At 42.4% G+C, this 22,667-nt stretch overlaps 2 protein-coding genes across 2 annotated transcripts in view; one reads left to right on the top strand and one right to left on the bottom strand.

Moving 5' to 3' along the window:
- PHF24 (PHD finger protein 24) overlaps positions 1 to 16,227 on the bottom strand; it is a 236,085-nt gene extending 219,858 nt beyond the window's left edge. Inside the window, exon 1 of the mRNA XM_072728052.1 lies at positions 16,138 to 16,227. The gene's annotated coding sequence lies outside the window, so the exon portion shown is untranslated. The remainder of the gene's footprint in view (positions 1 to 16,137) is intronic.
- On the top strand, positions 7,017 to 13,360 carry SPATA31F3 (SPATA31 subfamily F member 3). The gene is made up of 5 exons (XM_072731898.1): positions 7,017 to 7,160; positions 7,649 to 7,694; positions 8,230 to 8,287; positions 9,287 to 9,747; positions 12,900 to 13,360. Exons 1-5 carry the CDS (start codon positions 7,017 to 7,019, stop codon positions 13,358 to 13,360), a joined length of 1,170 nt encoding a protein of 389 aa, XP_072587999.1.
- Positions 16,228 to 22,667: the final 6,440 nt, after the last annotated feature.

The raw sequence follows: 22,667 nt of genomic DNA on the forward strand, positions 1-22,667 counted from the left end.
AGAAAATGATTGTGCCTCAGCGGGTGCTCAGAGTTTATGGTAAAGCATAGCAGAAAGCCAGCACCAAGGCTCCCTACCCTCGGCCAATGTCCCTGTTCCTATGCTATTCAGCTCAATGGCATCTTCAATAGCAGATGGGCTATTCACCCATCTGCTGGGTCTTTTGTCCCCAGAGAGGCTGTGCCCCCACTCCCAAATGCACTCCCAAGAAAGGGAACTGTTTTTCCCTATGTGATCCAAGAGATCCCCAAACCACTCTGTCTGTTCCCTGGTCTCTGCCCTCCTTCCCCACCATAGCACTGCTAAACCTGCCAGGCACAACCCTGGCAATGGCAAGGGCTCTAAAACTTCAGACTTTGTGCTCCCTTGCTTATAAAAACTTGCAGGCAGCCCCGGTGGCTCAGTGGGTTTAGTGCCCGCCTTCGGCCCAGGGTGTGAACCTGGAGTCCTGGGATCCAGTCCCACGTTGGGCTCCCTGCTGGAAGCCTGCTTCTTCCTCTGCCTGTGTCTCTACCTGTCTCTCTCTCTATCTCTCTCTCTCTCTCTGTGTGTGTGTGTCTCTCATGAATAAATAAATAAATAAATAAATAAATAAATAAATAAATAAAAATCTTAAAAAAAAAAAAAAAACTTGCAGTAGTCAGCCCCTCTCCTTTTCCCAGTCAGTGGTTTTGGGCAAAAGTTTTTCTCGTGTAATCCACTGCCAGATTTCCCTATCTCTCTCTCTTTCCCTCTGTCTCTCTCTTTCTTTCTCCCTCTCCTTCTCCTTCTCCCTCCATCCTCCTTCTCTTTTCCCTCTTTCTTCCTTCCCCTCCATTCCTTTCCTCCCCTCCCTCCCTCTCCGTCCTCTCTCCCTGATCAAGACTCCCTCTCCTCCACAGCATGCAGCATTTTTCTTCCCCAAATCAACTCTCCGTAGCTTGCACAGTACGGTCTGTTTTTTTTTTTTTTTTAATCTCTAGCATGTAGTTTGTTCACTCAGTTCTCAAATCAATTTCTTGGGTGTATAGAATGTTTTTATATTTATCTAGTTGTGTTCAAGGGATGAGGCAAGCTTAGGATCCCTCCTACTCCCCCACCTCTTAACCTTCCCCTCTATTTCTTCTGGAGTAAGCTTTGATGGTTTGTGTCTTTCATAGAATTTGTTCATTTTATCTATTTTGTTGATATATATAATATTAAAATTTTTATATACTAATTTATTATCCTTTTAACATCTAAAATTTGTGTTGAGTCACTTCTGTCATTCCTGATATTGGTAATTTGTGTCTTCTGTTTTTCCTTATTTTTCTATAACTTCTCAGAATATGAAGGACTTTGAGCTATTGTCTTTGTTTCTGCACATACTCAAGTTTCTTAACTAGCCTCCTTGGGCATCCTAGAGTTTCCATAAATGAATCTGTGACCCTCTGAAATTGAATCCGAATTTGAGTGTGAGGAGAGAGACCTAGTTTCATCATATATTCACATAGATCTGCAACACTATAAGAACTGTTGTTCTGGCATAAAAATATACCAATCAATGGAACAGAATAGATAAAGCCTGGAAATAAACTCATGCATATATGATCAATTAATTTATGACAAAGGAGCCAAGAATATATAACGTGGAAAGAATAACCTCTTCAGTATATGGTTTTGGGAAAATTGGAGAGCCATGAGTAACAGAAATAAAAATTGGACCCTTGTCTTACACCATATACAAAACTCAACTCAAAATACATTAGACTTGAACATAAGGTCTTTAATTGCAGAAGTCCTAGAAGAAAACAGAGAGGGTAAGCTCCTTAACATCAGTCTTTGCAACATTTTTTTTGGATTTGACACCAAAGCAAAGACAACACAAGCAAAAATAAATGTGTGACTGCATCAAACTAAAAGGCTTCTGGAAAAAAATAAAATAAAGAATAAAAGGCTTCTGCACATCTTCAAAATCATCAACAACATAATGAACTATGGAATGAGAAAATATTTGCAAATCATATATCTGATAAGGGGTTAATATACAAAATACATTAGAAAAACTCATACAACTAAGTAGTCAAAAAAATCTGATTAAAAGTTGATCAGGGTGCCTGAGTGGCTCAGTTGGTTAAGTATCTGACTCTTGATCTCAACTCAGGTCTTGATCTCAGAGTCATGAATTCAAGCCCCACATTGGGTTCCCACACTGGGTGTGGAGCTTACTTTAAAAAAACAAGCAGAGGAACTGAAGAGACATTTATCCAAAGAAGACATACAATTGGCTAGCAGTCCTCAGTATCATTAATCATCAGCAAAATGCAAATCAGAACCACAATGAAACATCATCTCGAATGTGTTAGAATGGCTGTCATCAAAAACACAAGAGATAGCAAATGCTGGTGAGAAAAAGGGAACCCTTGTGCATTGCTGGTGGTAATGTAAATTGGCACAGTAGCTATGGAAAACAGTATGGAGGTTCCTCAAAAATTAAATATACAACTGCTGTATAATCCACCAGTCCCAATACTAGGTATATATCTGAAGGAAGCAAAATCACTATCTGCATCTCCATGTTCATTGCAGCATTATTTACAGTAGCCAAGATATGGAAAAGAACCCAAGTGCCCATCAATAGATGAATGGATAAAGATGTGGTACATATATATACACAATGGAATGTTATCAAGCATAAAGAGAAGGAAACCTTGCCTTTAGCAACAACATGGATGAATCTTAAGGCATTATGTTAAGTGAAAATAAACAGGGAAAGACAAATACTGTTTTATCTCACTTTTATGTATAATCTAAAAAGAATCCTGAACTGACAGAAACAGAAAAGAGATTTGTGGCTGTCAGTGGCAGGAGGTGGAGGATGGAGGAAAGGAAGGAAGGTAGTTAAAAGGTACCAACTTCCAATTATAAGATTAGTAAGTTCTGGGGATCTAATATACAGCATGATGACCATAGTTAACAATACTATATATCGTATATTTGGGAACTGCTAAGAGAGTAGATTTAATTTAAACATTTTCATCATAAAAAATTGTAACTGTGAGGACATGGATGTTAAATTTACTGTGATAAGAATTTATCAATATATTTACGTATAAATCATTATGTTGCACACCTTAAACTAATACAATACTATATGTCAATTATATCTCAGTAAAACTGAGGTTGGGGGTTGGCTGTTGCCAGTATTTCCCAAATATACACTCAGACCTTAGTGCTTTTTTGCTTGAGAGTTATTTTTGATACTTAATATATAGATTTCTGGAGCCTGCCCCTAGATATTCTGACTCATTAAGTCTGGGATGAGGCCAGGAAATCTATATTATTACAGGCTTCCCAGTGAGTCTGATGTAAGGCCAGGATTGAGAGCCACTGGAACAGTGGACCTTTTAAAGTTTGTCACTAAGTTTGGTGGGCTAGGAGCATTGGGTGGGCAGGTGCTGCCCTCTAGTGCCTCTGGTTGCTTGCTACACTTAATGCACACTATAACCTGCTGCTTGAACGCTAGTGATCTTGGGGCCTGACACTAACATGGGTTTTCCTGTCCAACTCCCCGCAAATTTTAACTATTGAGCATTGATAAAAACACTCATGTATAAAAATATTGCTGCTGAATAGTGTGCTTCTCTGTCCCCAGCACCTTGGCTCATCTAAGATGTTCGGTAATATTTTCTGATACTGAGACACAGCACAGCTCCTTCCCCCTGTTCTTGTGCTCTCTTTCTCTCTCTGTCTCTCAAATGAATAAAATTATTTTTAAAAAACATTAAGCAGAGTCTGGCTTTGAGAAATTTTATTGAAACAAATGAGTATGAATTTATAGTTGTATGTCCAGAGTCCATAGAGGCTTTTCAGGTACTTCGTCTTCCTTGTGTACTCTTCACTATAAACTGTGAAGCAGGAAGGGCAAATATGAAGATCCATGCCTGTATTGTTGATGTGTTCATTACAGGAATGCACCTTTGTTTGGAAAGACACTGATTCCCCTGTCCTAACCACTCAAGCACCTTTTGTCAATGAGTACCAAACCAGTAAATAAACCTGTACTAAAGGCCTACTCTGCAAAAACACATAAGATTATCTTTGGCTCTAACTCCTGAGTCTGAAGACAGAGGAACAAGGGTGAGTGAGATGCTGCAGAGGAGTTGGCAGCAGATGGGTTTTTTTGTTTTGTTTTGTTTTGTTTTTATTTATGATAGTCACAGAGAGAGAGAGAGAGGCAGAGACACAGGCAGAAGGAGAAGCAGGCTCCATGCACTGGGAGCCCAACGTGGGATTCGATCCCGGGTCTCCAGGATCGCGCCCTGGGCCAAAGGCAGGCGCCAAACCGCTGCGCCACCCAGGGATCCCAGATGGTTTTAATGGCTTAGTAGGATGGCACTGGCTGTGGGTTATCTGCAGGGTAAAGAGTGCACTGGTTGGAGCAGGTGCAAAGTTTGCACAATCTGATGGTTTTCTTGTGGCCAGGAGGTTAGCCTAATGGGAGACTGAGAACTGTTTCAGCAGTGAAAAGGCAGCAGCAGCTGCAGGAAGCAGAGCTGGTTGGGGAAGAGATAAAATATTCTGTTCACCTCTTCATCCGATTGGTGAGGGAGGGAATGTCCTTGGGTTCTGGACGTGACTGAATTCATGACACTCGACACTGCACCTATGAGATTGACAGTAGTTTTATTAATCATATATAGTCACAGCCCAGCGGGGAGGATACCAAACACCATGCTGGGCCATATTAGGTCATGTTAATGGAAGATAAAACCTTTGTAGTGGCAAAGAAAGAATCTGCAGGAAGCAGGAGCCAGTTGGGTAGGAATAATAAAAGTTAAAGATTCAAGCTACACTGTAGGTATCTCAACCTGGTACTAAAAAGGTGATGCAAGCTGTTTATCAGTTTGACATTCAGTGATCTTTGGCTGAAAAAGGCTTCTCTTATTTGTAGTGTGGAATTTGCAAGTTCAGGAAAGATGTTAAAATGGCTCAAATTCATCCCATCATCAGGTGAGACTCCTCTTAAATTATCTTAAACATAAGGATGTATTTTGTTTTTGTTTTATTCTATATAAAAAATGACACTAAAGAAAAACATTCATGATCCATATTTTTATTTCCATTTCCTTCCTTTTCAGAGTATTCTTCCTTCAAGTTAGTAAAAAAGATCTCATACTAATTATTAGTAATGGGGTTTTTTTTGCCTTTTGTTTCTTAAATTGGGTATATATACTTAACGTAAAATTTACCATTTTAACACTCTTTAAATGTATCATTGTGCAGTCATCTCCACTACCCATTTTCAAAATTTTTCATCATCCCAAACAGAAATTCTGTACCAAGTGAATAATAACTCCCTAATTCCCCCTCCCTCAACCCCTAATAAGGTTGATTCTTGATTCATTCTTCTTTTTGTAACTAGGGTTTTTTAAAACGATTTTATTTATTGGGGCAGCCTGGATAGCTCAGCGGTTTAGTGTTGCCTTCAGCCGAGGGTATGATCCTGGAGACCTGGGATTGAGTCCTGTGTCAGGCTCCCTGCATGGAGCCTGCTTGTGTTTCTGCCCCTCCTCCGCCTCTCTCTCTCCCTCTCTCTTTCTCTCTCTTTCTCATAAATAAATATTTTTTAAAAGATTGAATTTATATATTCATGAGACACACACACACACACACAGAGGCAGAGACATAGGCAGAGGGAGAAGTGGGTTCCTCACAGGGAGCCCGATGTGGGAGTCAATCCCGGACCCCAGGATCACGCCATGAGCCAAAGGCAGATGCCCAACCACTGAGCCACCCAGGTATCCCTATAACTAGGTTTTTTTTTAAATTTTTATTTATTTATGATAGTCACAGAGAGACAGAGAGAGAGGCAGAGACATAGGCAGAGGGAGAAGCAGGCTCCATGCACTGGGAGCCCAACGTGGGATTCGATCCCAGGTCTCCAGGATCGCGCCCTGGGCCAAAGGCAAGCGCCAAACCACTGCGCCACCCAGGGATCCCCTATAACTAGGTTTTTAAGTGTCTTAAGAGCAGGCAGGTAACACAGCTCAATGTCTTTTGTGCCTTTGATACTGCCCACTTTAGTGATGAACACAGATTGAGTGCTCACCATACCTGTCTGGTGATGGACAGGATGCTGGAGGAGGGACCAAATAGTACTTTCAGATTTTGAGCTAAAGAATTTTGGAGGTGTGGGACCACTCTCATCAGGGTAAGAACTTGTGGAAATTCAGAAGTCCTAGGGTACTGGAGCCATCTCACAATGTCGACATGGGCCATGAAGTTAACATTAATATGTGAATCAGTGGACATAGGTGTGGTGGGTAACTGAGGTTGAAAAGGAAAAAGCTTGCCCTGGGATGCCTGGGTGGTTCAAGGCTGAGCATCTGCCTTTGACTCAGGGCATGATCCTGGGGTCTGGGGTCCCAGGTCTCAGGATCACACCCTGGGCTGAAGGCAGCACTACACCAGTGAGCCACCAGGCTGCCCCAGAAAGCTATTTTAAAAGACAGCAGCTGTATCCTTTCCTTGACATGTCAGACATGACCCTCTTCTTGAACCTCTTAATACTGACCACCAATTGCTTGTGACATCAAAATCCTCACTTTCTAACACTTAACAAGATAATGCATGTTCATGGAGTTCCTCTGACCTAACCATTCTCTCTCTTATAGGGTGTACATAAAGACTAACGTATCTAAGGATAGATGCCAGACTGTTGTCTAAAGGAGAGAGCTAAGCCATCACGCTATAGGGAACAGAGCATGAAAGAGTATATGCTGCCCATGACCCTGGCACCTCTAAGGCCCAGGCTCTGTAACTCATACAGACAATCAGACATCCTCATCTGAACATTGAATCACATGGGCTTCTCCTAGACAAATAAAGGCCTCTGATGCTCTGCATGCCTTTGGAAATAGGAAAGCTTTGTGATGTAGTCTGGTGATCTGGTTCCATCTCCTGTGAGGCAGAGATGACAGGGTCTAGAATTTGGAAGCATTAGGTTCCAAGTCCCTGAAAGCCTAGGAAGAGAGATGGCTAGTGAGGCTTAGATTATGTTGAGCCCTACCTTTCTTCTGTGGGATGTTGGATATCCCTTATACACTTATGGCTCCATCATTATTATTGCATTAATTATTTGGCAAGTGAAAAAGAGCCACCAAGAATTAAGGTTGGGACCTAAAAGGAGCTGTTGCCGGGTAGGGAAACACAATGATCACGACTGAACTGATTAAGCCTCAAACAAGATTTTATTCCCTTAATTTCTCCTGTTACCCTTACCCTTATTTTTTTTATGGGGGTTTCTTCATGGATCTCAGAATAGCTCCAATTTTTGGTTTACTACTGGTTTGGGAGACATTCAGGACCTTGGATAGCTAAAATCCCTTGGCTACTAGACCCCTTATCCTTTAATCTATTCCTCTTTTCTCCTGTCTCATTCTGATCTCCCACAGAACTTGTTCAGGGAATGGGGGTAGAGGTATGGTGTATAGGAGAGCCTCAAAATGAATTAATAATAAGAGAAGGGAAATGATGGGTGAAAAGACATAAGGTAAAGAAAAGAATGGTAGGAAAGTATATAAAATTGGAATATAGAAGTTTGGGAAATACTTAATTACTTTGTCTCATTTTAGATGCAAAAAGTAAAAGGTGCCCTGGCTTAACTCTTAACTTTTTTGTTTTCAAGTGTCACCGGAGAGTCAGACAAAGGGCTAAAGATAAAACATCAAGAGGTAAAGTCCTGGTTTCTCCTCAGACTCCCCTCACTATGGGCAAGATTCCCCTGATTCCTGTCCCTCCTATGAACCCGGGAGCCAGTAACCAGGTGCTCTAACCACTGAAGGCTCCAATGCCTCAGTTGACAGTTTCTCCCAGAACACTTTCTTGGGTGGAAAATCAGAGCCTGGGAATGTTCCAAAATTCTCTACCTTATACCTGCCCTTGAAAAAGAAGAATATAGAAGGACAGAAGCCCTCAGCTGTGTCATTTACTAGTTTTATGACCCTGTGGAAATGACTTCATCTCTCAGTCTGTGATCCATGAAATGGGCATCTCATGATCCTGCCTCACTCCCAGTGTGGCTGTGATGATCAAATGAAATGAGGTCTAGGACAGCATGTTGCAGTGGGTTAAATTGTATGCATATGTGCCATAGGGCATTGATTGTTGCGCTTTTCAGCCTCCTCTTCCTCAAGGCCTTTAGCTTCCTATAGGATGGATGTCCCTGCATCCTCTCATTCCTTCTAACACTGTCTCTTGGTTTCTCAGGCAAGAGACTGTCCCGAGAAGCTGATAAGCCGTGGGAGCTGCTCTCTGTCATGAGAAGGTGATCACTTGCTCTTTGCATCCTCCAAATTCCCAGCCTGGCCTGGGACGATTTCTCTGGTTGGCCTGTGGCAGGGACCAGGAGAGGGAAAATGTCCTGGAGGGAGTCAGACAGTGGATGCTGAGTACTGGTTGAGAGAGTTGCCAGGGCAGAGGGGGATCAGGTGTCTCAGGAGGGGGAGTCTCCCAGTTTTGCTCTAGGCTAGGTTCACAGTGGTCCTGAAAGTCAGGATTTTGCTAGTATGTAATTCATTGAAGACTCTACATGAGTTTGCACTCAGCCACAAGACAAGCTATCCAGTCAAGAGAATAGATAAATGCATATATAAATAAATCACCATTGTCATATTCCTGTTGCAACCATTCAAGGGCAGACCCATAAAACCTGCTGACATTAATTCCATGGTTTTGTCTTCAGGGAGGCCAATTCCTGGGACAGCCCTCAGAAAGGAGTCCATCATCTTATCCTCTTCCTAAAATCTCTAAGGAATGGAATTGGCTCTCAAGAGACTATGTACAGGAACTGGGACACCACATAGTCCCCACAATGCAGAGTTTCCACAAAGACCTCATTTTCCACAGCTTAGAAATACTGAATGCCAGGCTGTGGCCTTCTTAGCTCCAAAAGAGACTGACTGCAGGTTCCCTCTGTAATGTTCCTGGTGCTGCCCCTCAGCTAACCATTGGCTCCCCACCTCTGCCTGGTTCCCTTATCCTGGTGTAGTTTCTCAACACAGACCAACAGTAAATGCACCCCATCTCCCAGTGTCTCTCATGGCCTGTGGTTCCATCATTGTTGAGACCTTGCCTAACAAGCTCCAGCCCTCAGTCCTACCCAGCCAACATAACTTGCCAATGGCATTTTCCTAGGAAGAAAAGGAGATGGGTAAATGCCTTGGGATTCCAGGACTAGGGGAAGGTGGGCCAAATCTCCAGGTCACACACATTCAGAGAGGCAGGTGTCAGTCCATCAGTAACAGTTGCCATCTTCCCTTCCTAGCCAGGGCTGGCTTCCTAAGGAGGGAAGTGTGCGGCGGCTCCTGTGTGCAGATCCTTCCTGCCCCATCTGCAATGCTGTGGCTCTGGAGATTCAGCAGTTGCTGTCAGGTGAGAAAACCCTGACCTCTCTCTCTTCATCGGGGCCATCGCAGGGCTCCTCTTGTCTCTCTTTGGAGCAGAGTCAGGGTTCCCTGCACTCCAAAGCTCTTTCACTTCCATCTGTAACCCCTACCAAGTCACAATTAACAGATCAGAAATGCTTAACACAGTCAGCTGCCCAGTCGACCAGTGTCAGCAGCCAAGATATCCAAGGTGAATGCCTCCAGCGAAGGAAGGGATATCAAGTGCCAGATGTGTCCAGGGATACAGGAGCTCTGTCTTCTTCAAGTGAGGAGCCTAGGACTCCTGTGAATCAGCAGGACAAGAGGAAGAGCTACCCTGTATGTGTGCTGGAGAAACAAGGTCAGCTGCCCTTGAATATCTGATTCTCTTTCTTTCCCTGATTTCAGAGCTCATGAAGCTAAAATACCCTGTTGCCTTGCATGTTCCTATTTCCCCAAAGCCCTGAGGTATCTGAGTACATGTATATAAATGCATGCATTTCTATACCTGAGGGGGCTGCTGAAATCTTTAGAAGAGTTCCTATGGCAGCTTATAACACATAGTCCAAATGTTTTCCAAGCCTGGAAAAACAACCATTTCATTCATCATAATGTCACCTCTAATGTCTCGTTTGAAAATATAGGCTATCTTTCTGACCTGGGTTCATGATTGAGCCAGTCTACCCAAACTTTCTGAGTTCTAGAAAGATCCACTATGAACCCAGAGCAAATACCACGGCAAGTAAATAGCAAACTTCATGGCTCTAGCTCTACCCTCTACTACATTTCAGTTTCTAAGTGGTCTCCATCCATTGACCAGAGGATCCACTGAGGCCTCAGTGTGCTATCTATAGCAGAAAAATAGCTATGTTCCTATGGTTCCTATTTTCTGCACAATGAGTCCTAGTCTGCCAATAAAGATCTCTCCACAAAAGGGGAGCCCCAGTTCCTTTTTGTTCAATAACTACTTTGTAATCTCTAAAATTTCCTCCACTTAAGTTAGCCCCACCTTCTCCCACATTCTCAGATTTGGGCTTCTCCATTTGATTAACAATAAACCCATATCAATATCTCATTTCCTTCTCTGGCCAAGTGTGAAGCCTTAGAGTGGCACCAGCAGCAAAGGCAGTCACATCTTCAGTGGAACTTCTCAGCTGTTGCCCAGAAATCTCTGTAGATTCAGAGAACCATATAAAATAAGCCCTGAGACATGTTTCTTCCTGTCCCAAGGGGCCTGTTAGGAGAAGCCCATTTCAGTCTTCAAGAGAGAGGTGGTATTTCCCTGGAACATACCCAGAGCTGCTAGAGTTCTACTTTCAGAAGCAGTTGATTTAGCAAGTTGATTCATTATTGTGAGAGCCTGCCCCAGAAGATACATCCAAAGAGTTGCACCTGTCCCCTGCTGACCAGCAGCTCCTGCCCAAGAGCAGCACCATGGCCAGAATGAGTATCCCCTAGCTTGCAGACCTAAAGGCCAGTGGGGATATCGACCTGTTATGATTCATCGTGGCAGTAGGGCTGGTCCACTGTTGCTTGCCCAGGCTACTGCAATGTTGCAGAGCTACAGTGACTACAAGCATGGGAAGATGTGCTAGGGCATTTGTTCCTGCCCACATTTGCAGCTGTTAGGACCGCAAATCATTAGGTCTGCAGCATTCCAAGGGCCTTGACAGGAATTTGGTTCCCTCGTGCTCAGAAAGTAAGTCCCTAGACATGGAGGTGGCTATTAGCCCCTACATGGATCATAAAGCAACATCCTCAGTATTGATAGGCCTTGACAGCAGTAACAAGCCTCACTTGATGCTGTCACTGATCATCTTGACCAGCATCTGCCTGGGTATCTTCTCAAGGAGCCACTGAAAAACTAGAGACGAGTTTTGGCCTTACTGTCAGGCCTTCCAGCTTTTTATTATGTGGCTTTCTCCAAGGCCATGGCCCTGTCAATAACTAGCCAATCTCCAATCACAAAAGTGTGCCTGGGTCTTTTGGGGGCCCAGTAAAACCTATGGCTCAATATCATCTAAACACCAATGTGAAAGTCCTGCTGCAGGCTTTCAATATGCCAGTGAGACTTGTGCAGATAGTGGGCAAGCATTCCAGACTGAAATACACGTGAATGAAGATGGTGCCTCTAGAGAGCCAGACATCCTGCAGGCCACTCATCACTCAAGATACCTATCTTGGCCAAACTGAATTTTTACCTGAAAAAAAAAATTCCTGGAGATACATTTGGGAAGTCTTATAAAGATAAAGGAGTCCAGGAACAAACTATGGTTGTTCCAAGGAGTATCTGTACCTAGGACTCCTTCAGAATCTAAACACCTGGGGAAAATATTGCTCCAGAATCTCCCCCATCCCACCAGATATCATCCCATGTGTTCTAGAATGCTCCAACTTAGAGAATAGCTTGCAGGTAAATTGAGGCAGTGAGGAGGACATAAAGCAAGCTAGTCCTCATGGTTCTTCCCACTGGGCCTCCAAGATCTCACAACCCCCTGAGGACACAACAGGGGCCCAGGTGCTTTGTATTAAGCCAGTGTGTACAAGCTGAGCCTGGAGAAGCCCTGGATCCCTTAGCCCCTGCAAAGGTAAGGACAACTCCCTGCCCCAGCAGAGAAAATAGAGGACTCTGGGAAACTTAACGCAGCAGAGAATCATAGACAAGGGGGTGCAGGTTTGAGGCTATCTCCAGCCAGAGAGAACATATACTCTGCTGTGGTTCAGGGGCCAAAAGGGACTTTTATAAATAGAACCCTCAGAGCCCTTGACTTCCCAACTGTCTCTAGGATCGGGGATCCCTGGGTGGCTCAGCGGTTTAGCACCTGCCTTTGGCCCAGGGTGTGATCCTGGAGTCCCAGGATCGAGTCCCGCATCGGGCTCCCGGCATGGAGCCTGCTTGTCCTTCTGCCTGTGTCTCTGCCTCTCTCTTTCTCTCTCTCTCTCTCTCTCTCTCTCTCTCTCTCATGAATAAATAAATCTTTAAAAAAAAAAAGATTCCTCAAAACCAAATGTCTCTAGGAACTTTCTCAAATAGAATTTGAGTTAGGTTAAGATAGTTGCCTTGAGTGAGTTGGAACTAGCAAGGATCTGTCTGGAACTGCAGAGCCACCATTTCCATCCTCTCAGGTGACAAGATCCCTCGCAGCCCTTCACCAGTTTCTCCCTTACATTGAGTTCCTAGAGTATCCCCTAGATTCCTTGGGTCAAAATGCCAGATGAGAATGGTCTATAAGGCTGTTAAAACAATCTGAATGACCTCACCCAAACAAGGATTCCTCAGAATGCCAAAACTGGAGTCACCAGAGCTTAATGGACCAGACCTTACATGACCAGCTTACTGGGCCATTATTAGCTGGGCTAAATTTTGTAAGTCCAGCATTTAAAGTGACCATGTTCTGAGATCCAAAATTTACAGGGCCTAAATTCGTAGAGTCACACTTTCTAGGGTAAGAGCTGCAGGGTCTAGTAAAAGCAGTCCATATTCACAAGCCCATATTCATCCCGTTCTTCCAGAAGCTGCAGAAGCTGGCTTGGGAAATAAGCTGAAGCACTTTCCACACTGGATTAACCCCGAGGTGAAAGGTCAAAGGCATAAAGAATCCATTCTCCTCTCTAAGGATGAGACAGTGCCCAAAACCATGACAAAAAAGGTTGAAAAGAGTTCACCCCTCACCAAACACCCTGTGAGAGGAGCCAAGTTGGATAATAAAACAGAGGAGGAGAGCATGACCTTCTTTGATGCTCCTCAGTGCCTAGACAATGAACTCAAGCAACAATCCCTTCAGTCCAGACATTCCTGGTTGCTGTGCCTTCCTCATAACAGCTCCAAGCACTGTCCTCAGCTGACTTGTGCCACTCAACCAGAAAATCCACCCCAGGTCTCAGCTCTCCTCTCAGCAGAAGGCACTGGTCTACACAAAGAAAAAACGCAGTGCAGGAAAAAGGAGATCCTAGTTTCCTCTGCATCCCCATGAAAAAGGCTGTCATCATAATTTCCATTAAAGTCCAGGTGAGGCAGGACCCTCTCCAAATATACTCTTTGCCTCTGAGCAAAGAACCACCTGTTTGTGCCTCCTTATTTTCAAGGTTGTATGTGATGGAGAGAGTAGAGAAGGTAAATAATACTTCCCATATGCTACAGGAGCTTAAACTCATATTTCAAATAGGTCAGCATTCCACACAACTCCTTCAGTCCTACCCTGGACCTTGGAGAGGGGGACTTGAGCAAAGAAGGAAGACCCCTGCCCAAAGTGCATTGAAGGTGCACCAGGCTTGAATTCTATTATGTCTTCCCATGGCATCTATGGGCCCTAGAGGAACAATGTAGGCATAATCATAGTATAAGAAGTAGCGGCCAGTACATTTTTGGCCCATGGGAACAATTTACCAATAGCTTCTATGTATACCAGCAGTCTGAAGGGAAGTTTTTAGGTGAGTGTCACAGTTGTTCCATCCTTGGTAAACATAAAAGAACACAGATAATATGACACGTGTCAGAAGCATATGAGAGAATCTCGCCTCTCTGCAATGTGTTGTTATTGATTAGATCTTAAAAAGGGCTAAACCATCTGGGATTTTCGCGTGGCCTGTTGACAGTTTGACACCCGTTGCCTTTCAGTTGCATGGGATAAATGTCTCCTAGAATGAAGATCAGTTGAAGAGAAGGTTCCCAAAAGATCACAATAAAAATGTCCTTGACATGAGTCTTAGATGCAACATTTCAAATTTTCAACTACTTACTATGTTCCAAATACTATGCCAGAAAACATGAGGTGAACACAACAGTGAACAACACACAGGCCTTCCTCCATTGAGCTTATGGAATTATGGAGTAGACAGTCAAGTAAAAAGTCACTAAAAGCAGTGTGATAAGGACTGATTAGAGGAAGTAGATGGAAATACACAGGATGGTACTTAACCTAATTTGGCAGGGGGAAGGGGTTCAATAGAAATTTTCCTAGAAGAGGTGATATGTAGACCAAATTTCAAAGGATAAGAAGTTAGGAAGGAAGTAGGGAGTCTCTGGGCTTCCCCAGTCTGAGAGTAAAATGTACAAATGTATGGTGTCAAACAAATGGGCATACCATGGAAAGAACAGTAACTTGCTGGAGAAGTACCTATAATAATCAAAAGCACATTAAGATGTTTGTGGGATCAGAATGAGAATGCCAAGATAGAGAATGGATGGTATTCACTCATGCATTTTTCATTCCTTCAACTAATACTGTGCATCTACTATTTGCCACACACTTGTATAGGCACTGAGTATACAGCAATGAACAAAAGAGGAAAAAATTATCTGCCTTTAATGAGTTTACATTGATGGTACTAGAGAGGGAGATGAAAGAAGCATAAGTAAAAAAACATATAGTATGTAGAAGATGACCAAATATATAAGAGGTAAGAAGTTTGGGGAAGACTTAGGTGGGTGCAGTTTTAAATAGGGAATTCAAAAATAAATAAGTAGGTAGATAGAGAGTTCAGGGCAGGCCTCACTAAAAATTATGGTGTTGGGGGCACCTGGGTGGTTCAATCAATTAAGCTCTCCCTTCAGCTCAGGTTATGATCTCAGGGTCCTGGGACCAAGGCCTGTGTCGGGCTCCCTGCTCAGCAGGGAGTCTGCTTCTACCTCTGTGCTCTCTCTCACTATCTCTGTCGCTATCTCCGTCCTCCTCTCAAATAAGTAAATAACATCTTTTATTTAAATGTGGGCATGGACTAGAGAGATGTGAGAGTAAATCACATGAATAACTGAGGAAATTTCATGTCAGAAACATAAACTTTCTGGAGGCTGGAGCATGCCTGAGCTATTCCAAGGAAGAAGGACAGTGAGCCTGAAGCAGAGTAATCATTAAGGGGGAGAGTAATGGAGGGCAAAGAGCAGTAAAGGGGCCAAAAGAGGTAAGGCCTAGAAGGTCATTGCAAAGACATTGAATTGACTTTTTGAAGAAATGGAAGTTGCTGTTAGAGCATCTTCTTAGATCTGCTTTCTGTTTTAAAAGGATCACTTAGGCTGAGTTGCTAACAGCAGTATTGGAGGTAAAGACTTGGGTAGAAGCATTAGTTATGAGATTAGTTATGAGATTATTCCAGTAATAGTAGCAGCAGAGACTAGAAGTGTTTAGATGCTGGACATTTTGAAGTAGAGACAAAAGGATACTGATATCCATTTACTGATAGGTTGGATGTGGACAGTTAGAAAACATTAAAAAATCAAGGATAACACCAATGCTTGTAGCCTAATCTTCTGGCAACATGGAGTTATCTATACTGATATGAGAAATATTAGGACTGGAGTGGGTGATAAGTGTGATTGGGTAGGACTGGTAATCAGGAGTTCCTTTTTACACAGAGATAGATATTGGGCATTCAAGTGTATACAAAACTTAAACAATTTGAGCATATGACCCTGGGGTTCATGGAAGGGCCCAGGCTTTAGGCAGACAAACAGACAACTAGATAAATAGATATACATAGGTAGTGATGATGATGATGGTGAAGGGGAAGATAGATAGATAGATAGATAGATAGATAGATAGATAGATAGATTTAAAACCATGAACTATGAGACTAGGCCAAGGGAGAGAAAAATTATTACATGGGTGTGATGAGTGCTATAGTATGTGGGGTCCTGCCCCAGGAGGAAGTACTCAGAGGATGAGGAGGACCCTGGGGTCATGTAAAGGTATTACAACAAAAATGACCTTGAAAGACATCTTACATTGTATAGTTAAAATATTTGAGTACTTACTGTCTTCCAGGAGCTATGATAGACATAACAGTCACCAAGACACAGCCTTGCCTCTATGCCAATCATGATCTCATGGGTAGATCAAATTGCCTAATGAAAATAAACACATGGATATCCAATATTGATCTCAAAAGTGAACTCCTGATTCCCTGTCCCCCTCCCCTCTACCACAGAATCACACATAGCTGACCTAGCAGAAAGACAGAGGCTGCCCTGGATGGAAGGTATGGATCTCTGTTTGGACACCTTCTATTTCTCAGAAGGCAAAACCTCTGTATTCCCACCTTCTGACCTAGCTCACAGGAGGCAAGAGCTAAAGGAAGTAAAGAAAGTGCTGTAGTCTCCCTATGAGACATATGTGGTATGGGGGACTATGGGACACTCCTGCCCCACTGATTTGTAAGGAAATCCAGAATGACTCAACATCCCCTCAATCAAGAGGTGGTGGTAGGACTCTCTTCCACTGATAGAACCCAATGTGTCCATTGCTAGCAGGATGAAAAAAAAAAGCCAGGATGGGAAGAAGCATGAATGTGTCCCTCCTCTGAATGGTGATTCTGTGCCTAAGGGATGGGGGTCCAGCCCCTGTTGTAGCCCTCAAGGTGAGGAGGCACAAGGCACCAGCCTGCTGAGCCAACACCCTCCAGGTGTTTTCCTAAAGCAACCCCAGAGATCACTGGAGGTCTTGTGACAGGCACATCCTCCCTTGCCTAGTGGGAGTTGGGCAGAGAGCCATGCAGGAGGATGCCCAGGAGAAAGAATATGACTCAGAAGGGTCACATCAGCATCAGGTGAAAAGCCAAGGTTAATGTGCACACATCCTGGCTTAGGTGGAACAGGTCCTTCCCATGGTCCCCTACAGGCTCCCACCCTCTACCAGTAGTTTTCTATAACGGAAATTTCAGGCAGCTGACCACAACTGCTGGACTTTTGTCCCTGCTCATTCCACTCTGGCAGGGAGATCATAGAACATTCCGAGCACAGGAGTGAGTGTGTGAGACTTCATCTCCTTGCTCGTGGTGCAATTCTGTTATGCCAGCCTCTTGCCAGCAAGGGACCAGGATTCCATGAACATGACTTGAAACTCCCTGCCCTACTCCAATTCCCAACCTGTTGGAGACACTTAGATTCAAGGACTCAGATATCTTTGATCATTAGCTCAAAATTCTAGTCTCTCTACTCTGTAAGTCTTTAGGTAAAATATCCCCTACTCCTAAATTCCCACATCCTCTGAATGTCATCCTCCTTTCCACAGCCTCATCTCTATTTTGGCCTGACTTCCTGTCACCAGCCTCAACTTGCCCCCTCACTGTCCAGGCTGAATGCCTGGAAGGATGATAGTAATATGTGAACATAGTAGTGAAAAAAGCAAGTTACAAGAATAATCACATTACAGTCTCATTTTAAAAATATTAAATAGATTTTGGGCAGCCCCGGTGGCTCAGCAGTTTAAGTGCCTATTAATAGATGAATTCAGGGATCCCTGGGTGGCGCAGCGGTTTGGCGCCTGCCTTTGGCCCAGGGCGCGATCCTGGAGACCCGGGATCAAATCCCACATCGGGCTCCCGGTGCATGGAGCCTGCTTCTCCCTCTGCCTGTGTCTCTGCCTCTCTCTCTCACTGTGTGCCTATCATAAATAAATTTAAAAAAAATTTAAAAAAAAAAATAGATGAATTCATAAGGAAGATGCAGCATACACACACACATATATAATGGAATATTATGTGGCCATAAAAAGGATGAGATCATGCCATTTGAGAGAATATGAATGGACCTAGAAGGTATTATGCTAAGTGAAATAAAGGAAAATAAAACAAATGCCATATGATTTCATCAATATTTGGAATTTTAAAAGTAAATTAAAAAAAAAAAAAACAGAATCAGACCTATAAATATGGAGAACTGATGGTTTCCTAAGTTGGGTTGTTGGGAAAACTGGGTGAAGGGAGTGGGAAACAGAGCATAAAGAATACAAGGATATTATAATAGCAATGTATGTGGACATATGGTAGCTACACTTGGGGTGAACATAGCATAAACTTGTTGAATCACTATATTGTATAATGTAAACTAGTGTAAAATTATATGTCAACTATATGCAAAAAAATTAAAAAATCTTCTCTGCCCCTCCGCGCTGCGCTCTCATGCATACACACGCAAACACACTCTCTCTCATATAAATAAATCTTTAAAAAAATCCAGGGGTGCCTGGATGGTGCAGTCAGTTAAGCTTCTGACTCTTGGTTTAGTTAGACTCAGGTTATGATTTCAAGGTGGTGAGATCAAGCCCTGGGTCAGGTTCTGTGCTCAGTGTGGAGTCTACTTGAGACTCTCTCCATCGCCCCCCCCCCCCCCCCGCCAACGTGCTCTCTCATGTACACTCTCTTTCCAAAATAATTCTTTAAAAAAAACTAAGGGGGGAAGCCCCAGTGGCGCAGTGGTTTAGCGCCGCCTGCAGCCCAGGGCGAGATCCTGGAGACCCTTGATCGAGTCCCACTTCGGGCTCTCTACATGGAGCCTGCTTCTCCCTCTGCCTGTGTCTCTGCCTCTCTCTCTCTGCATCTCTATGAATAAATAAATAAAATCATAAAAAAAAGAAAATAAAAATAAAGAAAATAAAAATAAAAAAACTAAGGGGTGCCTGGGCAGCTCGGTCCGTTGAGCCGCCAACTCTTGGTTTTGGCTCAGGTCATGATCTCGGGGTCTTAGGATCGAGCCCTATGACAGGCTCCATCCTCAGTGTGGATACTCTCTCCCTCTGCCCATCCCCCTGCTTGCTCTCCCAAATAAATAAAATCTTTAAAAACAAACAAACAAACAGGGGTCCCTACGGGTGACTCAGTTGGTTAAGTGTCCGCCTTCAGCTCAGGTCATGATCCCAGAGTCCTGGGATTAAGCCCTATGTTGGCATCCCCACTATGTGGGAGGCCTACTTTTCCCTCTCCCACTTCCTCTGCTTGCGCTTTCTCTCTCTCTCTCTCTCTCTCTCTCTCTTTGTGTCAAATAATTAAAATCTTTTAAAAAACTGGACACACAAGCCTTCACTGTGGACCTTTCTCATGATCAATTATTATTTCCAAGGCCACACTTCCTCAGAAACCTTTTGTGGTAAGTCTTTCAATTCTTAATTTTATTTTTCTTTTTTTTTTTGGAGAGACAGCATGAGTGAGTATAAGTGGCAGAGGATCAGAAGGAGAGGAAGGGAGAGAGAATTTTAAGTAGGTTCTACACCCAGCACAGAGCCCAATGAAGGGCTCAATCTCACAATCCTGAGATTGTGACCTGAGCTGAAATCAAGACTTGGATGCTAACCGAGCCACCCAGGCACCCCATTAATTTTTTTTTACTATGACTCATAGCAAGAATTATAGCTTATGATGTGACCCTATATATATACACAGTTATAAACATGTGTTCATAGATCTAGAACTGAATCCAAAGTTTTGTGAAATAATCCTACTTTAACTACATGTGATGTATGCTGGTGTTTTCTAACCTCTCTATCCTATTTCATTAAAATAGTCTTAATAGTGACTCTCTCAGATGATTTCATGACTTCCCAAGGAGTCTGGACCTACAATTTGAGAAACACAGCCTTAGGATAATTTTACATTTTTGATTACAGACCTACATTTTTGTCTTGATTTAAAGATGATTACCCCTAAAAGACAAAAACAACATTGTGGAGTATAAGATAAGCCTTCCCCTTGACTTCTGTGATGCAAGAACAGTTCTCAATCTTGTCTTAAGAGTCTGTGTGATTGGAAGGTCTAACAGAGATGGACAGCTACTAATATACCTTTGGCTGAAAAAAACCCTTATACTATATGAGAAGCTAGCTGATCCTTTTTGACCTGTGAAAATATATAAAAGAGTATTTAGTACAGCATTGTTCTTAGAGGTTTAAATGTGGAAACAACCTCAACAGGAATACAAAATCTAGAGCAATGATTCTTAAATGGTGAAGTGGGTGGATCCTGGGCAGGTGAGAGTTGTCTCTAATAAATTCCAGGAAGAGGAGGAGAAATGAATGGATTTAAAAAGCATGTCAATTAGAATATACATATTTATATTTGGAGGACAAATATTAAAACATGTTGCCCTCCCCCCCCCTTTTTTTTTGTAATGTAAACTACAAAACAGCAGAGGTTTATAGTATCTTTTTGGTTCTTGGGAAGACACAGAAGATACCAGCTCTGTAAATAGTTTGGGGGAAGTCCCCTCCCAGAAATTATATCAGAAGTTTTTTATTTTTGTATCAGAAGTTTTAGGGAACACTCATAAGATTTAATGGAGTATAACTCAGCCATTAGAAATGACGAATACCCACCATTTGCTTCGACGTGGATGGAACTGGAGGGTATTATGCTGAGTGAAGTAAGTCAATCGGAGGACAGTCATATGGTTTCATTCATACGGGGAATATAAAAAATAGTGAAAGGGATTATAGGGGAAAGGAGAGAAAATGAGTGGGAAAAATCAGAGAGGGTGACAAAACATGAGAGACTCCTAACACTGGGAAAAGAACAAGGGGTAGTGGAAGGGGAGGTGGGTGGGGGGATGGGATGACTGCGTGTCATACTATATGTTGGCAAATTGAACTCCAATAAAAAGATACATATAAAAATAAATAAATAATAAAAAATTGAGAAATACTTATTCAAAGACCTAGAGTAAAATCAGTGGTAATTATTTGGATTTTATAGGCTTTTTCAGACAACATAATAATAGTTATTAAACAAAGGCCAACCAATTAGGAGTACACTTTAAGTGAACTGACTCATTAATATTGTATCAGCAAATTAACTACAGGTGCCTCATAATACACTGTAGTCCTGCTACAACCATTATTCTCTATAAGGATAACAAGAATCACTGTTAAGCTATCTCAGTTATTAATCATGCCATTACAGTGGCTTTGGGAGACTGTCTTTAAAGGAATTTCAATGAATTAAACTAGACATCTACCAGTAAAAGAAACCAAAAAAATCCACCATTCCCCTCCCTCCACACCCCCCTCCCAGAAAAACACCCGAACACTTTCCAAACCTGACCACAGGGAACCCTGAGTGGCACAGCAGTTTAGCGCCTGCCTTTGGCCCAGGATCGAATCCCACCGGGCTCCCGGTGCATGGAGCCTGCTTCTCCCTCTGCCTATGTCTCTCTCTGTGTGTGACTATCATAAATAAGTAAAAATTTTTAAAAAAGAGCTTTAAAAAAAAAACAAACCTGACCACAGACTCGAAGAGCACTTCTGTTCTTTTTACCTGATATGGCTCCTTTCCTAGCCACATTTTCCCCTCCAAAGGCAAAAAAATTTAAATAAAACCTTAACAAGAAAACATCAGAATCCAAACAAGATCTCTAGTCATTTTGAAATGATATAGCTTTGATTTTGAGAGTAAACTGTGAAGACACAACAGAACGAGGTTTAATGAATGAGGCCAAAGTTTTTAATGGTTAATGGAGATGAGGATCAAACCTATATACAAAATGCACCTTGGTCTCTTCGACAGATGGTGCTGGCAAAATTAGACGGCCACACACAAAAGAATGAAACTGGACCACTTTCTTATACACAAAAATAAACTCAAAGTAGATTAAGGGCCTGAATGTAAGAACTGAAACCATAAAAATCCTAGAAGATAGCACATGCAGTAAATTCTCTGAAATCTGCCATTACAACATCTTTCTAGATATGCCTCCTGAGTCAAGGAAAATGAAAGCAAAGATAAACTATTGATACTACATCAAGATAAAAACTTGCTGCACAAGAAAGGAAACAACCAAAACTAAAAGACACCCTATCTAATAGGAGAAGATATTTGCAAATGGCATATTCAATAAAGGGCCAGTATCCAAAATACATAAAGAACTTATACAACTCAACACCAATAATAATAATCTATTTTAAAAACATGCAGAACACATAAACAGACATTTCTCCAAAGAAGACATACAGATGACCAGGAGAAGCATGAAAAAATGCTCAACACCATTTATCATCAAGGAAATGCAAATCAAAACTACAATGAGATATCACTTCACACCTATCAGAATGGCTAAAATAAAAAACACCAGAAACAACAAGTGTTGGCAAGGAATAGGAGGTTTAAAAAGGAACCCTCTTGTACTGTTGGTATGAATGCAAACTGGTGCAGTCATATAGGAAACAGTAGGGAGGTTCCTCAAAAAGATAAAAATAGGTCTACCTTATGAAATTGCATTAACTGGGTATTTACCCAAAGTATACAAAAACACTAATTCAAAGTGAAACACACACCCCTATGTTTATAGTTGCATTATTTACAAGAGCCACATTATGGAAGGAGCCTAAGTGTCCATCAATTGATGAATGGATAAAGAAGATGTGGTATATATATGCAATGGAATATTATTCAGCCATAAAAAGGGTGAAATCTTGCTATTTGCAACAACACGGATGGATTCAGAGAGTATAATGCTAAGGGAAATAAGCCAGTCAGAGAGAGGCAAATATCATGTGGTTTCACTCATTTGTAGAGTTTGAG

This window comes from Vulpes vulpes, chromosome 12, assembly GCF_048418805.1.
Source record: "Vulpes vulpes isolate BD-2025 chromosome 12, VulVul3, whole genome shotgun sequence".
NCBI lineage: Eukaryota > Metazoa > Chordata > Mammalia > Carnivora > Canidae > Vulpes > Vulpes vulpes.